Below are 22,504 nucleotides of genomic sequence, written 5' to 3' on the forward strand. Positions count from 1 at the left end.
AGTAGGATGTTAGCCAACACTAGCATCAGCTGAGAAGCAGTTGAGGAGAAGCACCGAGATCTCAGCGACAAGATGCTGTACGAAAGCAACAAGGCATTATGCCTATCCTACCTCTCCTATCTAACTTCCGAACAGGACGAGGGAATTCCATGGAACAGCTGGTCTGGGATTTACAGGGATTCTTGGGTTTCAGATGAACAAGGGAATGGAAAAAGAGCAGCTAGGAGAAGGAAAATCAATACCGCCTCAGGCAGGAGAGATGCACAATTAACAGGATTGGCTGCATTGGCAAAGATGAAGCACAAGCTACCACCACTCCAGTCCCACTGGCAGGAGAGATAGATGGGAGGGATATGGAGGGGCCTAATCTGTCATTGTAGCGGCTTCACCAGATGCCCAGAGGTTTTCACGAAAAACACAAGCCACAAATGAGGCTTGCAGAGATTGAGTGGTATTCCGTAGAGTGAATAATACAGCGCAAACACACCCTTTAAAGGGATAGTTTACCCAAATTCCAAAAATGACATATTGGTTTCCTTACCTTGTAAGCAGTCTATGGACAAGGTATGACAGCAATCCATGCTTTGGCACTGTTTCCACATGCTAAGGTTTTTGAATTTGTGGCATAAATCCCATTCAGGCCATGGGACCGATATTAGCATTTTTTGCGCATCATTTTCAAAACATATATGTGACTTTGTTGAGCTTCACAATCAGTTTTAGATACTTTGGATGATTTGGACATGATGCATGAAAAATGCTAATATCGGTCCCATGACAGTAATGGGATTTGTGCCACAAATGCTAAAAAGTAAAGTATGGATTGCTGTCATTCTTTGTCTGTAGACTGCTTACAGGGTAATGGAACCAATGTGCCAATTTGTCATTTGGGGTGACTATCCCTTTAACATTCAGTTATTCTCCATTAATCTCATGACTTACCTCCTTTCAGTTCATTGAAGTTCTGGTATGACTACAAAGCTATCAAGGAGACAAAACAAACACATCTACAGTAGCGCCTAACGAAAGGCACATCAAAGTTCTGACATTGCTCTATCAGATAGCTCAGGGGCTCATTACAAACGTTGGGAGGTGTGTGCAGTAAACCATCAATTCTGTTTCATTCTGAACCTTGGAGGTACTTCTTTAGTGTATAGAAAGTTTGCGAGACAGGTTAGGTTTTCAGACCATGCTGTGAATATTGATATGCCGGGAGACTCTGCTGTGCTGCAGGTCAATAAACCAATAGCCAATGCATGGAGAGGTCTAAGCCCATTGGCCAGAAGTTGCTTGGATCTGCCTAAATCCGCAGGTCCGGATAGGTTGGTTGTGGAGACATGGTGAATGTGGGGGTGGTTTTTGCTGGCTGAATGAACTGGTTGGTGCACAGTGATCGTGGGAGGATGAGAATGTCAAAGAGCAACATCTTGACTGTGTCATTTCTAATGTATTGGGTGTACTGGATGAGGTGAGAGGAGTCCCAACCCTTCAGATTGTTTCATAACCTCTGATTGCTATGCTGCAACACTCCTGATTTCCTGATGCTCGTTCAGCAAAAACATGGTTATGTCCAACATTGTCATTCATGTCCTCCTTATATAACTAAATCCTCTTGAAATATACTTTCTGCCTGGGGTAAACGTGTGTTTGTGAAACACCCCAATATCAGGTGCACATTGTATTACAGAAGTAGGGGTGTTTAACTTACCTCTTTTGGGGTTTGGTTATAGTAATAACTGTATTCTGTCCAATATCAACTGTTTTCCAAGCACCTCTTTGAGTATTAATGTGGTAAACCAATGTGTGGGCCTTGATTAATTAATTAGTAAGACTAATGATGTCTACCTGACAATTAGCTTCAATGGTTTATTTGAGCCATTATTACCATGTACAAATGAACAAAACCTTTACAACATTTTGCCATTCATTGGTCCAAAACCTCTCCTGATGGTGACATTAACACTGACACCAACATTTGTTTTATTATTAGCGTCTAAATGTTGCACGAATTTGACAATGTACCATCCATTCTAACAGTTCAAAAAATATATATTTTCATTGCAAAAAATAGTACCATGCAATGACTCATAATTACATTAACTCATGTCACAAAAATTGTCGTTGAAATGTCATCATTTAGCAATACGGAATTTGTTTTTGTCCTACACATTCTTTTTCAACAGCGTTGGTCTCATTTAGGTTGTAAACAATACAGTATTTGCACGCTCCTTTAAGTAGGTGCATATCATCCCTCAGAATAATTGCTAAGCAACCATTACATGAACATGGAAATCATCGTCGTCTTTGGGCTCCATAGAAATCATTAGGGCAGAATAAAGTGGGACAACTGCAGAACGCAGGATATAAAGGTAGATCAAGGAGACACCCTGAGAATCACTATTTCTCTTTCTCTCTATCCTCTTGTTTTTAGACAAATCGATTTCTGATTGGCCTGGCCCCGGCAGCTAGAGAGGATGGTTGAGTATCATGTGGGAAGCAGGTTGACTGGCAACGCGCTCCTTTTGGAAACATGGAGGAGACATGTTAATGTGGATCTGGTCGAGTAGTATGTTATCGATGGAGAACACCACATGGTGATGACGTGTGGTAAGGGGATGACTCAGGGATAGGGTAGCGGTGGAGAGTGGTTGGGTGGGAGGGTTATGAACGATAGAGTCGACTCAGGTCACATGATGAAGTTCCAGCTATAACGTCAGGGGATTCCATTGGTGAATGGAAGCCCTCCAGGTTTTAGCTTTGGTGGACATTGGACAGAACACCCACCAAGGCTGAGATAGCAGCCTTTCCATTCACACGCACGCGCGCGCACACACACACACACACGTCGCTCATACCTTATGGCCCCGCCCCCAGACCGAGCACATGGTTTCAGGCACAAACTTGCAATGTGTTACTTGGATGAGACTGAGTGTAGTGGGAGGTGAAGAATAAGACAACAGAAGACAGGTGATGCTAAAATGAACATTTATAATGACTGTTGTTGCTGTCGGAAAAGAATAATCCTTAAAAAAAGATTAAATATATATTAGCACTAGATTGCCGACTTCACTGGTAATCCACAAGTCAATAAACACAACTCACTACTTTTTTTTCTTTTTTTTTTACAAACACAATACTACAATTACATTAAATATTCAATACTCTTTAAGTCAGTTAATGAATGGTGTTAAAAGCAACCACTAAAATACTAAAAAACAAAACAATAATTCACCTTTCCAGTCATTCCCTTTTTCTTGTTGTCTTGTCATTTATTAATAGTATATTATAGGTTGAAAATAAATAGCTCATGAAGTGTTATCAGAAAATGAGGCTGGCAGCATAAAACTTTGTGAGTGGAGCACAAAGCTAAGCAATGATATGGTCAGTCCAGTCTAGCTGTGTCAAATGAATACTTTCAGTCAGTTTAACTGTACTAAACTCACTGAGAGAGATATGTCTCAGTTGGTACTACGGGCACCTTTGTCATGTTGGCATTTATATTCACCAACACCCACCTACAATATGCCTAATTAACATAATCATAGTTATAAACTATATCACTTCTATCATGTAAACCACAGTAACTCTATTGCACTAAAGAGGACTCAACTTCCTTTTTGTGGTTTGGGAGCGACACGTTTATTCCCCCCTAGTCTTGTGTGTCCCACATTTAGTGTAAGGTGCTGAGCCCAGCAAGTTCTCCACATTGATATGTTCTTCCACTACGAAGCATTACAATAACTACGACTCACACTAAGCGAAACAAAACCACCAACGAATACAGCTACGGTAGCAAATGTAAACAATTCTATCATGAGGAGGATTTTCAGCTCCAGAACTTAATTATCTGTTGCGTTTTTATATCCTTTTATCTAAGTGGAGCTAGCATGGCGATAAACAACAACAAATACAGCAGGTCACACCAATGTCAAGACCACAAGCTACCGTAGCAGAACAAACGAGTAGATGTATGAGGTGCACCTTTCTTTTCCTCTTTCCACTAAGTGGATTTTATGCTGCCGGCCCCATTCTGTTGAACACGCCTCTCTTTACAGCTCAACAAAACCTGACAAAAATATTTACAATGAGAGAAAAATGAAATTGTGGAGAAACAGTTGTTTTGTTTTTTTTGTTTGTCTGTATTTCTTTTGTGGATGATTTTTCCTTCTTTATCTCTGTGAATTGCCCCACTGATAAGAAACAAACAAAAAAAATCAAATAATTTCAACTAGAATTGCACAGTCTCAAATAGGTTTGGTGATGGAATGGAGATTTAAGTCCAAACAGTTTGATGAACATAGAAGGGGAGGAAGAAGGTCAATAAAGTTCATGAGGGGTGAAAAGTTCAAAGTTCAGAAGACAGAGGATGGCTGCGCAGCTGACGATTACACTCCTCACACCATTCTGAGTGTGGTTTAATGTTAAAGAAAAAAAATCGTCATTAGAGATGGATTTTTTATTTTTCCCATCGAAATCAAATGGAGAGACTTGGGGGTGAGGAGAGTGACAAGTGCCCCCAACACTATGGCACACAATCAATGATGTCCTGGAGGTTGAAGAGATGATAGAGAATTAGGAAAAGCAGTTTATGAGAGGTAGCCAGCCTTTACCGGGTTAATCCAGGTCTGCTTTTAGCTCGGGGGTTTTTGATCTGTTTCTTTTGGGTAATGTTGAGGCGTCATGACTGACATCATGTTATGGAGGAACATGCTGGCTTCATGGGTGCGTCCAATGGATGTCCAACATACAAGAAAACTCAAAAAAGTTTGGAATGGTACTGTTTTTGTTTGGCACTCGGGAGAAACTCGAGGAGGAGGAGGAGGAGGAGGAGGAGGAGGTGGGGGGTTTGGTGGTGTGGCGGGATCGGAGCAGAAGTGTGGGGGAGTGGTTGGAAAAGGAGGGCAGTGAAAGTGCAAAAAGGAGAAAAGGGGAGTAAACAGGATACACATGAATGGCATTTTGTTATAATTGGTCTAGGTTAGAGAGCGTAGTACAAATAAAAAACAGAAAAACAATAAAGAGGAACTGAACAGTGATATGACAAATGCAGTTTAAAATTGCTGGTGCTTCGATGGGGTACAAGCTCAAGAGTGTGACCCTGGGTTCCGTGAATGTCTGGCTAAGGGTGGTGGGTGCGGGTGAGAGCGAGGAGGGCGGGGGTTGGGGCATTGTGAGGTTTTGGAGTTGAGCACTAGTAGCCACACACCAACTGAAAAGCAATGATGTCACCTGTAGCAGGTGAACCATAAGTTTGCATTCCTCTGCACATCACAAAACAGATCTGTTCACCCAGCAACATGGGAACGACACCATGACGCTGACCTACTGCAGACACACAGACACAAGAGCCAGACAATAGCACATGCACAGCAAGGTACTACACTATTGCACAAACCCCCATCTCAGCTTACTCTACAGAGCTATACAGTATACCTCATGCTGACATTCTTTTGCAACTGAGGCATCGCTAGGAACAGGGATGTCAATTTGGTTATAGTTTAAACTGAGTGTCCCTTTTCGACACTATTCTAGATCATTGAACGCTTCAGAAATATACAAAAGGCAAAATCCTGTGTTAAATGAGGAAAAGCTATGTTTTCTTGTGGCTGACCAGCTTTCGTTATTTACAATCCCTTTTTGAGCATGCCAACACCACTCAGTTGTCTAATGGTGAAACTGAATGACAGTTGGGCAATGGACAACATGAGGAATATTGGCAATATTTGTCCTTTTTTCTCTCCCTAGAACTTTTTGTCATAGAAAGTGTAATCATGTAATGAGACCAAATTCACTGAATAGAGAGTAAAACACACCTTGTCCCAAATTCTGGAGAGAGACCCAGGGGATTGAGGAATACAAAGCTGAACAGCAACAGAGAGTGAAAAAAACATGGTGTCTACACACGGCCTAGCTTGACACTTCAAAATACTTTTCCTAGTTTCCTTTTAGGAGATGGGGGTTTAAATGAGAAATCTGTCTAAATGAGAAATATAAAGTGCATATTTACATCAAGACAAGAGATCAAGCTCAGAGGGAGCGAAAAGGGGAAACAGATGGTTAGAATGACACTAGGGCCAGATCTGGCCTACCTGATGTTAGTTATTCACACAAAACACATGGACACTCAAGCCCTGAAGTCATGATCAAAGAGTGATATGCAAACTTATGCAGAGGTGAGTACATTCATGGACAATATCTCGGTATCTATGGTAAAAAGCATAAAATGTGATCCGGAATTAAATAATGCAGTTTTAGTAAAAGAAGCTCAACCAGCAAAAAAAAACCCAGAATTGTTTCATGTTTGATCAAAAGTTTGTTCCTATCTCTCTAAGAATGTTTTAATGCCTAGACAATGTTCTCACAAAATACTCATCCAGTCATACAATCTAATTACACTGTGGCCCTGCTCTAATGGACTAAGTCCCTGCATGTCTTTAGTGAAAACAACACACGTTTCAAAATGTGTCAAGGAAAATTAAATTGCTTTACCATTGTTGGCATGCAAAGATTTGTCTTCAAAACGAACAAAACACACCGCCTAATTTTTTTTTTTTACAATTTTTGTTTCTTACATTTTTTTTTGTCCACGCTTCACTTTGATATCATGCAATATAGACGTGCAAAAAAGATAACATCTATCTCCACAAAATACATTTTCAGAACTATAAAAGGCTGTATTAAGAATGTTAATATCATGTGTATCATTAACCATGCTAATCTATCTATACATTGATTCTTCTGGCCCCGGAGTCTAAGTACTGTAGAATTCAAGGAAATTTGGATAACTGGCTAACAAGATGGCTCCCTTCCTTCACAATCCCTTATTTTATGTCACATAGTAGTAAAGAGGGCATTAAAAGGTTTAACTAAAAAGCTTCTTTTTTTAATTGATTTTACTCACACAAAAAAAGTCTCTTGTACCATTCCCTTCTATTTACAATTATAAATATGGTTCGTTTGGCACTTTTCACATTTTTTTTCTTATAAAAGTATGTTTCCTTTCATGTAATGTTTTTTAAATCACGCGCATTTTTAGTTTCAGTCTTAAAAGATCTATTTTGGCACAGGTTTATTTGTTGAGTTTGTTTTTACAGTAATTATTATCTTATCAGCATGTATAGCATTTAGCACACCTCTGGGAACTACAACATCCTGCTAAACGACCAATCAGATATGTTTTAACTTTATTTTTAGTACATCACTTATTAAATAGCAGCAATTTCACAAATTAAAAAAGTTGTAATTAGGTAAATCTATTTTAACATCTAGGTAAATCCAAAGCTTTGACAACAGACAGAATAAAAAGACAATACAAGGACAACATGCTACTACATATATTGCTTCCAGTACTCATCACATTTTATCTACATCCCCTCAATTACAAACCAAACAAAAAATGGACGCCCTAAAACCCCATCATCATGGGGTAATTTTGTTGAATTCGATAAAAAAGATAACAAAGCCATCCTTTGACAAACTTTGTTGGCACCTTCTCGTGATCTCCAACTACAGGTAATTGATATTGTTGTATTTGATAACGTTCACATTGATTTGTCACAGTTTTAGTATCGCTTATATCCAGTAATCTCTGTCATTTCTTCATTACTTCAACAAGCAGTATTTCCCTTATTCTACTCGCAATCTATGTGAATGTGTTAATGAATGTACTGTATGTATCTGCCCATGCATTCCAAATGTAGCAAATGCTTTCACTCCTGTCATTAACATACAATATAAAATATGGTTTCAAGCCACTGGCCATTGGGTTGACAGAATTAAGTCAGTTGGTATCTTTCTCTCTTAGTTGCCTGGTTGCAGGTTCTCTTTCCTACTTCCACTGTCACCTACTAATTTGTTCTCACTGCTGCTGGCAAAATGGTCACTAACTAGACTCTAATGCTCAGCTCTACAATCAAGGCGACGCTGTCCTCTCTACCCTCAAAGCATTAGGAGACTCAGACAGTCATTGTTTTGTAGTAGTTGTGGTCTGGAAGGGCAAACAGACATGCATCGTAACACCAGACATTATCACCCATGGAGAGATGTGAGAGGGGGGCTCTGGGTTGATGTGTAAGTATGGGGTGCACGGCGGTACAAGGGTTGGAGGGTGAGGAAAGTGGATGGTATTAGATGGGAATAAAGAAGCCTCCTTACCAATCTGTCGAGATACGCGCTCACTGTCGCTCCAATAGACAATAGAGAAAACATTCCAATGTTGAATAATAGTGAGAGAGCCCACCATTGGATAGATTTCCTTTACATTAGTGTCTAAATGTCCAATTGGGGAGATAGGTTCCCTTACCAGACCAAGTTAGATTGTTTAGGGTCGACCAAAATGTGCCCCCTTCCTCCTTTGGCATTTTATAAGTCATCACATTTTAGGTTAGCCAGCCATTTTCATTTGGCTAACAGAATATATCAATTTCAACTGTTTGTGAAAACAGCAAATATAAAAAGGGAAGTCGGACGATTAGAGCAACCCTGTCAAAACTGGGATAAAACTCCACATACCTCCAACTATTGTTGTCTTTGAATAGCAAAAGCTGAACATGCACACTTGCCACTCCTCCCCAATCCCATCCTCCAATTAGAGACTGTTTCTACAACCCCATTACTTTCATTGCCAAACTGAGTCAAAGCACATCCAACGCCTCAATCCAGGATCCTGGTTTAAATGTAGTGTTTAGAAACATGAATACTCTTTCCTCGTCTTGCATATCTAAATGAGAACTGATATTGTATTGCAAATAGAGTTCTGTTCGTGAGATATGATTAGTCGCCTGGTATTTCATATGCGTACATTTCCCTGACATAATAACGCATACGCCTGTGACAAAGCTCCCTACAGAACACAACCCTGACCTCACGGGCAGAGAAAACGATCCCCACACTTCACAGTGCATTAAGATCAACTTCAGTGTACTCCGATTGCAAAAAAAACAAGATAAAAAAAACAAAATCATAGCAGCTTATAGGTTAGTGGGCAGTATCCATTGCATGGAACGTGTAGTGGGAGGTCCCTGCAGTTTGCCAAAAGCAGAATAACCCACAACCATTAGACTTAGCTGTAGTTAACGCCCAACAGACCGTAGCACGTTACATTCCCCCCCGTGGACAGAAGAATACTGCTTGATAAGAGCAAGTATTAGGGAAAGCAACTTCTAAATATCAATAGCTCTGCTCGCAAAAAAGACAAGGCCTGGCAAACTGCATGGACCCTAGTGAGATCAACTTTCTCATCTTCAGTGTTTGTATTTTTCAGTAGTATGGACGTATCCTGGCGGGGTCGCCACCTCTAGGTTCTAAGTGCCCCTGTTCCTGGTCTCTCGCCTGGCCTGTCTAGACAGAGTGTTGTTAGAGTGCCACAGGCAGAAGAGCAGCGCTCGCTGGATATCTCAGTGGAGACGCCTATGGCCCTACAGTCCCAACAACACTTTGGCTTTTCACAATGTTGAGGGACACAGGCTAAACTGGAGGGAGGAAAGACATCTGAGCTCAGACAACATTGAAACAACTTTGGGTTGACGTTATTAGAGCGCTTCGTCCCAGCCAGAATGTGAACGGTGCTCTTGGGCCTGTTGTGCAAGTGGCATTTTCATTTTGCAGCTATGTATGTATATACTGTAGAGACTAGCCTGCTTGATTTCACCGTAATCTGCCATGTAGATATGTTATAATCCCTTTTTAGCACTGAAATGGCATCACAGGGTGTGTGTGTGTGTGTTTTAAATGGAATATTTACTGTTCTGCTCTTTACTGGATATCAAAGCTGACCCTTACTCTTCATCATCACTGCAGTGGTGCTTATACTCCATTTCTTACTGGACTTAAATAAGACATACTGTATATTACACTATGTGACATGTTATTAAATCCACTTAAATTAAACAAATCAAATCAAAAATAGTCTTTACATTCATGTCAACCTGAATTTACAGATTTAAAAAACAATGAAAATACCAAACGTTATGGGTGAAATCATATTAATAAATAATGATGATGATATCGATAATAATCATAATAATAATATCAGACTGCAAACCTTGTTGAGAAAAATGCCCCAACCTCTATATGTACTCTTGCGCTACGCTAGAATTCTGACCCAATGAGATGCACCATGCGTCTCTGCCTTCGTCCTACATAAGAAACACGAGCATCCCGGATATAAATATGGAGCGTGGCATAGCATGCATCTGGCTAAATCAGAACCTAAGGCGCGAGGCTATAGGGATACGAGGATAATCCATGTGTGGAAGGCTTGGGCACATCTCTCCCGTCCCCTCCTTTGCTCAAACCAGAGTGGGGGTGGCTGGGAGAGGGGCGAGGGATCGGGGCATGGAGGGGGATGTCATCAACTACAGGAATTTTCCTTAGATCTCTAACCAAGCACTGGTTTGCAGTCTTATCAGACCCTTGTAGGGGGAGGGCGAAAAGTGGGGGGCAGGGTAAGGGGCAAATTGAAATTGAAGGCAAATCTGAAGAAAAACATCAGTGAGCTACACAGGAATGGGGGTGGGGGTGGGGAAGGGGCTGATTCCATGGGGGTCGGCCCCCAGTACCCCCACCGCCCCCCTTTTCCAAACTGCAGCGCGGCAGCATGCCAGTTTAAAATCGCATTCACCACTGTCCGGAGAATACACAAACAAACAAAAAACAAAAGAACTAGAAAACAAAACAAACAAAAAATCCCGAAACATCAAGACTTAAGTAATAAAACCGTATTTACATTTTACACCTTATTTTCCTTTGTTTTCCGCGTTACACTTTCTCCTCTCTCCCCGAGCAAATTTTTGCATCGCATAATTTTTTGAATACTGAAACACCAAAAAACGGGTGGATGATTCCTTCCAGCATTCTTGCTCTCCTCTCCCTTTCTCTCTCACTTTGCATTCCTCCCCAAGCCCCCACTCATTTTCTTCCTTTCCATTCTCATTTTCTAGCCCACCTTCTGTGGGTTGGTGGCGCGCACACCCTGCTCATACGTGATCCGTTGGCTGATCAGATACTGAGCTGCCTGCGTTGACGCGGGAGAGCCGGTTATGGTAACTTTACGGTTCCGGGTGCCGGGAATGAACTCTCCCTTTTTGGAGATCTGGATCCGGGCTCCAGTCAGCTCCTGGTACTCCACTAGCGTTTTCCCTCCTTTCCCCAAGATGGCTCCTACCAGGTTTTCAGGAACAGCGATCTCCACCACGTCCTTGGCCCCCTCCTGCATCTGCTTCTCAGTGGCCATCAGGGATTGTGCCATCAGCGGGGACGAGGCGCTCAGGTAGCCGTTGGTGGCCCCCGTGGCCGCGGCCAGCGAGCCAAGGGTGAAACCTCCCAGGGAGGCGGCCTGGTGGCTTGCGCTGGTGGAGGCATCGCTGGCGTAGGACGCCAGGAGGTTAGCAGCGGCAGCCGCGGCGGGGTTAGCGCTAGCCGCTACGGCGGCCAGGACTCCTGAGGCTGCGGCGGGGTTGAGCCCCAGGCCCAGGGAGTTGGTGTTATAGCCGTAGCTGGCTAACGTGTTGAGGGCAGAGGTGATGGTCAAGAGGTCGTTGCCTGAGAAGCTGGGACCCATGGTGGTGGGGAAGCCGCCCATACTCTGCATGGTGGCCTGACCCAGGAGGCTGGAGGCTGTGGCAGCGGCGGCAGCAGCAGCAGCGGGGTTCACCTCGGCTGAGTTGGCATAGGGGGAGCCGGTGGGGTTGGAGTTGGCCACAGGGCCAGAGATGTTGGAGTAGCTGATGTTGAGGCAGCTGCTACTCTGGGGGTCCTCTTGGATCTTCTGAACGATGATCTCCACGGCTTTACGGTTCTGCTCGGGCTCTCCGCTAATGGTGACCACTCGCTCCTGCAGGTTGATGCCCTCTGGTTTTTGGGAGAGCTGCACCCAGGCGCCCGACTGCTCCATGACGGCCTTGACTGTGGCTCCACCTTTACCAATGATCAGACCTGCTGTGCTGTTTGGCACTATCAGCTTGGCCTGGGGAGAGGAGCAGAGAGAGAGAGGACATAGAGATGGTTACCGCACTGCTTTAACATTGTATCTCCACATGACAGAAGTGTGATATCAATTGAATAGAGGAAGGGACTGGGCGAGGGAATGGAAGAAAAGAGATAACCAAGATAAGAGCTTGAAATAACCCGGAACAATGGAGAAGGGTGTAAGATAACCAACAAAGAGTGAAAATAGGGAATACGTTAGAAATACCTGACAGACAGAGAAAAAGAGAGTGAATCGAGCTTGAAATAGGGGGGGCTAGCAAAGGGGAATAAAAGCACAAAAAGGGGGATACACTCAAGATATTTTTTTTACGGCGTAGCATTTTTGACAAATAAGAGTGAGTTGTTTTTACTCCTTGGACCAAACATTATAACATTGACAGAGCGAGTAGTTTCTGGAAAGAAAGGGAGAGAGAAAGAGTGTATTTTTTCTCTTTGTTTCCTGAGCTGTGAATCTGTGGTTATGAAGAGGCTCCTGGAGAAAAGCATCTACTCCCAGGGGTCCGTGTTACCATGGAAACACAGCTCCAGCATTCAAGGGGTACTGAAAGGGAGTCGAAGTGATGCGTAGCAACTAGACTCCCCCAAATTCACACAAGCGTGCACACACACATACACACTAAACAATTCTCCATACAACTATGTGTATACTATGTACTGTATAAACAGGATACATTCTCACATAAACACCCATATTGAAACATATTCACGCATTCACTGTCCTTTGTTATACAACTTTAGAGAAAAGCTGCCAGCTGGGCAGAGAGTAAGGAGGGGGAAAAATTATTTTTTCTTAATAAGTACAGTACTTGATATGTACTTGATAAGGACCACAAATGATTTATGATCGTTAAATGTACTGTAGTGGTATTTTGAACAAGGGTAGTTTTGTACCAACGCAAGTCACACAATGTTCTGAATAAACCTACTAGGTAAGGATGATACATGAGAGGAGTTTCTGTTCTAAAGTCTCACAGGTTACCTACAATATGTCCATATCAAACAACGTGGAAACAGTTACAAAACGATTCTTTCAATATATTTTACAAAAATGGCAAAAGAAAAGCAAGTGAGTGTTGGTTGGAGGACAAAGCAAAGAAAGAAAAGGAAGGAACAAGAGAGAGAGAGAGAGAGACGTGTGTGTGTGTGTGTGTGTGTGTGTGTGTGTGTGTGTGTGTGTGTGTGTGTGTGTGTGTGTGTGTGTGTGTGTACAGGGGAAGTATGGGGCTAGTAATTGGCATGGACTCCATGTTTCTCCTTTTGTGTGGCTGGATTTGATCTTTACACGTTCTCAATGTTTGCTGCAGTCCTAAAACCATCAACATTTCTTTACAGAGGCGCTGCTGTAACCTTGATTCTGTAGCCTTGCTGGCTGTGAATTTCTATAGAAATGGGAAATTAACAGAAAGCAGGGACAGAGGGAGATCAAGACTTGACTTCAAACTATTAAACAGAAAATATTATTTTGTGTTTGTATTCAAATATTTTATTCACATATTTATTTGTGACAGTGATGAAGAATAACCATGCATTGGAATTGAGGGATTATTTTAGTTTAAAAAATAAATAAATTAAAAAACACATTGATTGGGCCCCATATGGATAAGTGCCATATAAATTGGTCTTGGCTCATCCAGTTTATCACAACCAATTTTTCACAACATTCCCCCTAATTTTCATACAAATTTGTGTGGTTCAGTGTTGAGGCAAAAATACTTCCCTCTTTTTCGTTCAAGCACACATTAGAGATGTGGATCAAAACAACTGAGTGAGGGAGAGAACGAGGAAAGATTCTCCTAAGAATCCTTTTCATCTTCTACATTGCACATACACGCGCGTGCGTGCGCACATACACACACACACCTTTTGCATGTTGTTGGATTGGATGTGTAATGACTCAGATGGGACTTGCCTCCTAAAGATTAGAAGAAGCAGTGGAATAAATATCTCAATGGTGCGATGCATAAAACCCATTACTGCTAATGATGAGTCTCAAGGACCACATTCAGCTCTTCAATATTTAATAGACATTCAAACTTGTATTTGTCTTTCTCTCATAAGTCCTTTACCCCCCATGCACTGTTTCTAAAGCGTTCTTTTTTTTTCTTGGTCGCCGTCGAGTTTCCCTCGCCATGACATGGGCGGCCATTTTAATCTAAAATAATCGTCCTCATCCCCGAGAGTTGTAGCTGACTTTCATTTTTTTCATATTTTTTTATAAAGGCAAGAACATTTGGCCTGTGCGTCGGAGCAAGCTGCTGATTAAAATGTAGGCTCTTTAGCGTGGGGTAAGAATAGAGCAACGTCGACAGATACGCCGAACTCATTCTGCTGAATGTGTGTCTAATGCTCAGGCAGACTGACAATGAAGCCTCCTTCCTCTTCCTTCAAAGACAGAGAGCTAGACAGAGAGAGAGAGAGAGAGAGAGAGAGGGAGAGAGAGAGAGAGGGGGGGGGGAGTTGTGAAGGAGGAGATGGAGAGAATAGCGGGAGAGGTGAGAGAGACCTGCTGCCGTTTCATCAGCCGTGGCTAGTCATTCATTATGTACTGTGTGTGTGTGGGGGGGGGGGGGGAGGAGGCTGGGGCTGCGCTGATGGGGAGCAGGGATAATAGGGATGGGGTGTGCTGAGGGATGGAAATATGTCAGAACCAGCTTTCGGAGATAACAAACATGAAAACAAAACAAACATACCCCAGAAGTTAACAAGGCCAACAGCAATCAAAGAGATAAAACAGCGTCATTTGCTAGGCTGCCGCCGTCCCCGATATAGAAACCGCTTCTTTTTCGGTTCCAGGTTTCCATCACGCCCATAGCTTGTCAGAATGTATTGCTGTAGCATTACTACACACCCACTGTTCATCACCCCTTCTCTTGGTTTCTCGCACCATGCTCAGGGATACTGAGAGGCTCAGCTCATGTCTTCTCTATGTCAAGGCCTAAGGCTCACCCTAAACCCCCCACAGCACTGTTTCAGCAAGGAGCCCGAAGGGCGTTATTGTCTGTGGACGCCAGAACCACACCCCACCCTTCTCTAACCTCCCCAGCCCCCAGTTACGTACGAGCCCCCAGTTACGTACGTGTGGGGACACGGAGCAACTGTTGCCCTCTGTCCATCCCATGGACGTGGAATGATCCATGAGCAGGGGGCTGTTTGTACTTTGAAGTCTTAAGCACTAGACTTTAGGTTAATCGCCTGTCTCCTGATCCCCGAGCTTAGCCGCTCCTCTCTGCCTCGTCTGCCATTCAGTGTGTGGCTCTCTCTCCGAGGCTGGAAAAAAAAAATCCTGGTTAAAAATAACACAGAAGCATCACACTGCAGCCGACCAGCCGCTCCGCTCCAAAGGTTGACAAGAAGGGTCCCGAGTGATGGACCTTCGTCCGCCTGCTGCGCACGCACAATGCAAATCAAATGATGAAATGAAAAATGAATGCATGCCTGGAACGAGCGCTGTGGCACGCACTCTGGGCCACTAGCTAGATGTAACAATTGTCATTTTTCTTGAAATATTTTTTTTTTTTTGTGGCCGTAAGGATTAACCCTGGTGGTCATCTCAGCCCCTCCCTTTCTCAGTAATGTTAATCCACTCATTCTCCCTCCATTTCACTCCCTATCACACTAAGAAAGCTGCATTTAGACATGCTAGTGATATAAAGGGAGTGTGTGACTTTTCTTTCTTTCTGATGCTATAGCCAAACACAATAGGGTGGAACTGATATCTAAACAGAAAGATACAGTATTTGAGGAGAGGACTTTACAAGTGGAACTCACAGTTTTTTAACTACTTTGCAGACATGAAACAGACAAACATAATATTAGTCAAAAATATCAAATTCACAGTTCATGCTTCAAACCAACTTTATAAGAGGTTGAGAGAATAGATGGATGCAGGTCAATGCATTATTAATATAATTCACCAATACGTTTCTTGGTAGTCCAAAACATATTGTTATCAGGTTGTAAATCACAGCTGGTCTGATATAATTGTTTGCTGCCTCCACCCATTCGGGATTCACTGTTTCAGTTTCAATGAATCAATATTTTGAACAAATACAAATGACTGTAACTAAGTCTGGGAATGTCAATGCAATCAAACTAGCAAGGGCAATGATCACAAGTCAGTCATAACGTAGCTAATAGGCTAGCGCACACGTGTCAAGGCCCGATACACAAGCGAGTAGGATACACAAGCGAGTAGGATACACAAGCGAGTAGGATACACAAGCGAGTAGGATACACAAGCGAGTAGGATACACAAGCGAGTATAAATCAGTCAACAGTTGAGTCATCAACTAATGACAGCTTGATGCGCTCGCATCGGTGAATTCAACTTCAGTTGCGCTGCTTTCGCGTGTCTCGTTTACAGCGCGCCGCAGAGGGAAAGTGTGCAGACATGCCACAGTCAGGCTTCGGTTTTTAAAGCTTGACAATGAATAACCAAAAAACCATGCAAAGGGGAACAAAGTAAGCCAATAACTGCAACATTTGAGCAGTAGCCTAGGCTGGCTACTCAACTACATTGCATTTTGAGTGTAACATACAGCAATTCAGCAATCAACCACAACGGTGATCCATGCAGTGCAACGTTTTTTAAAAACATGTTACAGTACATGTTTAAATGTTACAACAACCTACAGCTTATGTTTTGTTGTTTGGGGTTATTAAACACTTTTTGATTAGGGTCGCAGCTGATTATGCACATCTGCAAGAATAGCAGCAAATGCTGGACAAATATTATGCCTCTCTTTTGTTCAAAAGCTATACACAGCATCCAATGTAGATAGAGTAAGTGGACGTTATAAAGGGCCATATCTTCTCAAGTAAAACAATGGCCGGCGAATTTGTTGTGTTTTGATTGAGTCTGACTTCCCTGGGCTAGCGTATCTATTTGTTTTTGCTAGCTATTTCAGCAAGATAAAAACATGGAGACTAACGTTAACTAGCTAGCTAACCGCTGGGAGGCGTGTGGTGAGTGACTAACTTTTTCCCCCCTCATATAGTTTTCGGTGGCTACAACTAAAATATTCAGATGTCATTTGGTTAGCTAGCAAAGGAATGTTAATGCTGAATGTGAACGACTGTTATCCACAGTTAGCATACCTCTTAGTTGTCAATCAGATGTATTTGGCGTCAATCAAATAGGCAGGCGGGCCGGAAAGTTCCCATTCAGTTGTCAAAACTTGGGTTGGGACATGCATTGGCAACCAAGCTGCAGGAGGAGCAGGCCAGTATTCCCCATCCTTCATCAGTGCAATTTTGACGACCAAATAGCAGAGAAAGTTTTAGAGGGTTTATCTAATGTTCCCTCGTTAGATTTTTAACTCATCTCGCTCTGGTTAGCATTAGTTATTGATATTGTTGTTGTTGATGTGCATAAGCAACCGAGGGAGAGCTAGCTATACCTTTTCATCGTTGTTTGATCAATAGGACTGTGAAGTTCGCAAATGTATTTTGGTATTTGCAGAAATCCATTCAGGTGTATTTTGTGGCTTTTGGTGAATGTGTTCTAATGATCTAACGTCACGCTGTGGCTATTGCCTGTAAACACACAGTTCAGTTCATAGTGAATGATGGCAGGCCCGTGTGGCAAATGGCTTGTTTTCATTATAAGCCTACTGTAGCTCAAATTGGCTATGGCGCACCGGTCTGCGTAGACTCTGCTCCTGAACAAGACAGATGTTTTTTTTAGGGTTTAGTTTTACTGCAGTGTCTATTAATTGTCCAAACGCACGGTCGCTCTCCCACTCTATATTGATATAGAATTTTCACAAATGCCTTACTCTACGTCATTCCCAAACATTCTATGAATTTATGAAACTGCGAAAATGACCATATCTAAGTGCTCGCTTGTCAGAAAATGTAAAAAAAAAGAACGTGTCATATTCTCCCTGGGGGTATATAGTAACTGCCCCTGAACAAGGCAGTTAACCCACTGTTCCCCGGTAAGCCGTCATTGTAAATAAGAATTTGTTCTTAACTGACTTGTCTAGTTATATAAAGATTAGATAAAAAAAATATGAACAGATTTGAATGATTTCATGTTGCTAAAATGCCATCAGTTCCACTTTAACTGTATTAAGAAAGTAGTGATCTAAAATAGGATCTTAAATTATTTGGGTTAGTATATTCACATATACTATAATGTATAGTACATGAACATATGCACGTGTGTTGCAAACACACACAACCACATGCACACCAACTTTGCTCAGAGTCGTGGCTGGCTCTGATCCCAAACCTGGGTCCTAGATCATGCATTAAGTGACCTCATGAGGCCTGCCATCTAACAAGTGCTGATGAGGCCCAAAATAGCCTGTCCTTGTGGGGCTGAGGTGGGGCCACGTCCGTCCGAGGAGCCTCAGTGTGCTGCTGAGCCGGGCCGACGGGCCGCTCTGCCAGGACGTGTTCACTCACAGACCCTAACACACTGTGACAACATGGAGCGGTGAAGAGGGAGAGAGAGGACTGAGAGGAAGACCTTTTCCTTCCCGCTCTAATGGAAACAGGGCTGATGCTGTGTTCAGGCTTTTAGGCTTGGAAGTACCATTCAGCCTTAAGTAATACAACACCACTGTCCACTTAGCCCCCTCAAGGCTTTCATTAACAGGAGAATCCTGAGCTGCGACATGGCTGATAGAGAATTTTAAGTCACTAGGGAATGACAGTGTGTTTTGAGATAGGCTGGGAAGCCCATGTCAAACACTAGCTATCCAGAGGAGGCAATGGATGGCATGCTCAGAAATGTTGGCGACCACAATCTTATCGGATTGTTTTTACAGACATCCCTTGTCACAGTGGATTACAATAACTCAGAACATTGGTGTGCCGCTGGGTAGGAATTTTTCTCACGCATATTTAATAAAAGGGGACTAGTAATGAATTGTTCTAGTATCCATGGCAACTGCTGACCTCCATCCTCCATCTTGGTCCCATTCCTGGTCCAAGCCTTGCAGACAGATATAGTACATTACATTGCGGCTACAAAACATACACATTCAAACAGCATACAGACGCACGCAAACATCACTTACATCACACCTGCCCAGACCCACCTGCTGACACCCCTATCCCCAGTGCCCGCATCACTCTCCGCCACATGGCCTCAAACTGCACCATTTTGATTCTCTCCATCGCCCACGCACTTTCAACATTTAGTGAATAAATAAAACATTTAAACTTTCCATTCTGTTAACGATGGAGCATTGGTGACGATGGTTAATTTCCAGTTTTTAAGTATATGTTTTGGCCACACATTTAAAATACTGGACATATCACATACAAATACTATCTTAACACCAGATATGTTAGTTTTGCTTCCACAAAAGCCTGATCTAAACCTGATCTAAGATTCCTCTCCACACATACTGTAAAGCAGCAAATGGATAAACCTGTAATTCAAAAACATGAAACACTCTCCTTCAAATGACCTTTCCCTCCCAAATACACGCACGCATGGAAGAACGCTCACACACACACATCCATACACACTGTGGCACATTTGTCCTTCCTTCCTAAGAGATTTAACCCAACATTAGCGGGTGCATATCCTTGTCAGACAACAAATATCTTGTTGTGCCTCTCTCTACCGGCTTCCCTATGAATGGGATCGATACTTGCCAGAGGAAGTGACCTTTTCCTTAGCCAGCTGATGAATCTGAAGGTTAAAAATGGCATAAAATATTTTCTGCTGGCCATCGGTCCTCGTGAGACAAGGCTGGAGAGGGAGAGGGGGGGATTGGTGGAGAGGTTGCATTGCTCTGTTTTATTTTTTTCATACGTTACAGCGATTTTTTTCCTGACGTCGCTTTTCATTTAGGAGATGAACGGCCCACGCTGCTTGCGCTAGGCACGACTGTATAGATTAGCCGGCGCTGTGTGCTGTTCCAATGAGCACAGTTATTAGATTCAGGATGCTGGTTAATGAAATAGACTGGGCTTGGTGATGTTACAGAGGGAAGGGTGGGCTGAAACGGCGCAGCCACTTAAAGCAATCACTTATGTCTTCCCAATGGAGGAGAGCCTCTGTGTTACAGGGTTCGGGATCATTGTAAGAGTTGAGGTTTACGGTTCTTCTAAGAGATTAGAACAAAGACCGATAGTTTTACTGTGTAGGATCTTCATGGTCGCTTACATGTTGATTTTCTGAACCGTTAGGAATATAAACAATATTGTTTCTGTGACCGACCAGAATAAAATCCACATTTCAATTTGGAACGAAATCACTGAAGCACAATTCCTTGTAATTGACCACAAAACCTCAGTTATATCAGATGATCATCACAGAAGCCAGAGAATATTTTTACATTATTCAGGAGTTGCTAGGCTCATGCTGTGAGGGAGGGCTCATGTTGTATGGGAAGCCATTGTTTATACTGTGCAGAGTCACTCAAATATGAAACTATTTCTGGATCACAATAAATAGCCCTCTACAGGCAATTACATATGGTGTGCTAGTCACAACTACAATACATTTTGGTGTCCAATGGTGGAGCATGACACATTTTGGGAGAAATTCCAATTCCATATCCCACATTTCCACTTTTCCACTCACTCACATCTAACTCGAAGTTAACCTGACTCCTGATTTCCTTTGCATTGATGGGCTACTTCCTGTGTGGACAGGGCAATAACAGGAAGTAGGAAGCAGGTGTTCCAGCATGGGGTGAAAGGTCACAGGAAACTGCGGTTGGCCAGAGGAAATCACTGGAGGGAGGATTCTGAAAACATCTGAGACCAACGGCAGCAGGGCACAGCGCAAAGTTGACACATCTCACTGTCATCATGTTATTTTAGACATCACAGTCTCGCCATAGTGGGCTGTTGTTGCCTTGAAATGCCAGATCAGATCAAAGTTAGCTAGCACAACAATGCTATTTAGAATTACAGCTAAATCAGTAATGTAGTAGCCTAGGTATCAGTTTGAATATTGAACGTCGCTCCATGTTAAGTGAGATTCAGTGTCAGTGGGTGTGAATGGTTTTTGTGCCTGCCTGTTTGTCTGTCCTGAGTAATTTGATTGAGTTAGGCGTTAGCTTTAATTTTTTTTGTAAGCTGCCTGTGCTCCTGCCTGTCCTGTCTCCATTTGGCTAGTGGAGATTAGCGGCTGTAGCCCACAGAGAGCCAGGCTGGCAGCTGTTGCTTAACATGACTTTACATCTTATCTTACATCGCTCACTCACTCCGCTCCCTAGGGCGACCAACAACGAGACACATGCCATGACAGCCGTGCTCGTGGCAACAACCACGTTAAAACAATAACCACGCACGAAACCAAAATAAGCCCTCAAAGCGCATGCGGTGTGCCTTTTGGGTTGAGTATGGAAGTCCATTCATCAAATGAAACCAGACTATTGGAGTTCGGAGAAGAGCTTACATTACTAATAGTCCAGCAATCAACAGGCTACACTGTCTGTAATTAAAACACACAATCCTTCCATACACCACTTTCAAACTCATTATTATTAATAGTAAAAGAGAGGCACGGGAATTATTTCTGTCTAAAATAACTGCCCTTTATCTGATGCCATAGGAGCTGTTCTTTTTCCAGCCCTGCCATCAATCCATCGTTGGATTGATCCAAGTTCACTCCAAGTTCACTCAAAAGCTTAACGGAACGATTCACCCATTTTGAACGTTATTTCGTTTTAGTGTATCTCTGAGTGATGTTCTATCAATTCCCGGGGTCATTTCATGTTTTCATGTGCATCTGAGCTAATTGCCGTTCAAGCAGGCAGAAATACAGCTGGTGTGACGAGTTTTGCATCGAGATGCACAAAAAACGTATAACATTCAAAATGAGTGACTCTTTCCTTTAAATACTGGTTTGTGTATTTCGATATGTACTGTATGTGTGTGTGTGTGTGTGTGTGTGTGTGTGTGTGTGTGTGTGTGTGTGTGTGTGTGTGTGTGCATGCATGCCTGTGTAATGTGTATGTAAGTGTATATTATGCATAAATTCCTGACTATATCAGAACCACAGTGTCCACTCTGCAGTAACTTTTTCCCAGTGGACTATTCTTTGCCCAGCAGAGAGGTGTGTAACTCGTCTGATAACTCCTACAATTACACACGTTAATAATCAGGCTGGCCGCGCTAGGAGAAGGAGCAGGCGCCACCATCGGCAGAAGCCTCGTGTTGTGTTCCACGAATTTAGGTTATGGCCTCTCATCACCGAGTCTGCTCAGTAAGCACAGAAGGGACAACGCCATGAGGGATTAGCATGGCTGAAAACATAGCACAGATACCAGAAAACAACTCAAGTTCTGAATTATTAATACCCAACATGTGCTCTTTGTCCTAAAGGGTAATTGAATTAACGGGACGATAAATAGATGAGCAGGGTCAATGTTGCAGATGAAAACAATGCAGGTCCTCCCCGAACGATCAATGGAGTGCAATCATCAAGTGGCCAGAAGTGATAATCACTTAAAGAGATTGGGAGGGGGAATCAATGGCTTGCCTAATTGAGCCTGTTCTGTGTTGGTATGAACTGGTGGACTCTGAAAGGCCAAACAACAGA

The 22,504-nt window shown here is 42.8% G+C and overlaps 1 protein-coding gene across 3 annotated transcripts in view; it reads right to left on the reverse strand.

The window, feature by feature from the left end:
• Positions 1-1,840: 1,840 nt before the first annotated feature.
• The window catches only part of LOC106580748 (RNA-binding protein Nova-1), a 55,625-nt gene continuing 34,961 nt past the window's right edge, over positions 1,841-22,504 (reverse strand). For all 3 annotated transcript variants that reach the window (XM_014162114.2, XM_014162113.2, XM_014162112.2), the window contains one exon: positions 1,841-11,965. In XM_014162114.2, the coding sequence (XP_014017589.1) occupies positions 10,937-11,965 (1,029 nt within the window). In that variant the 3' untranslated portion in view covers positions 1,841-10,936. The remainder of the gene's footprint in view (positions 11,966-22,504) is intronic.

Source organism: Salmo salar, chromosome ssa20 (genome assembly GCF_905237065.1).
Source record: "Salmo salar chromosome ssa20, Ssal_v3.1, whole genome shotgun sequence".
NCBI classification, from domain to species: domain Eukaryota; kingdom Metazoa; phylum Chordata; class Actinopteri; order Salmoniformes; family Salmonidae; genus Salmo; species Salmo salar.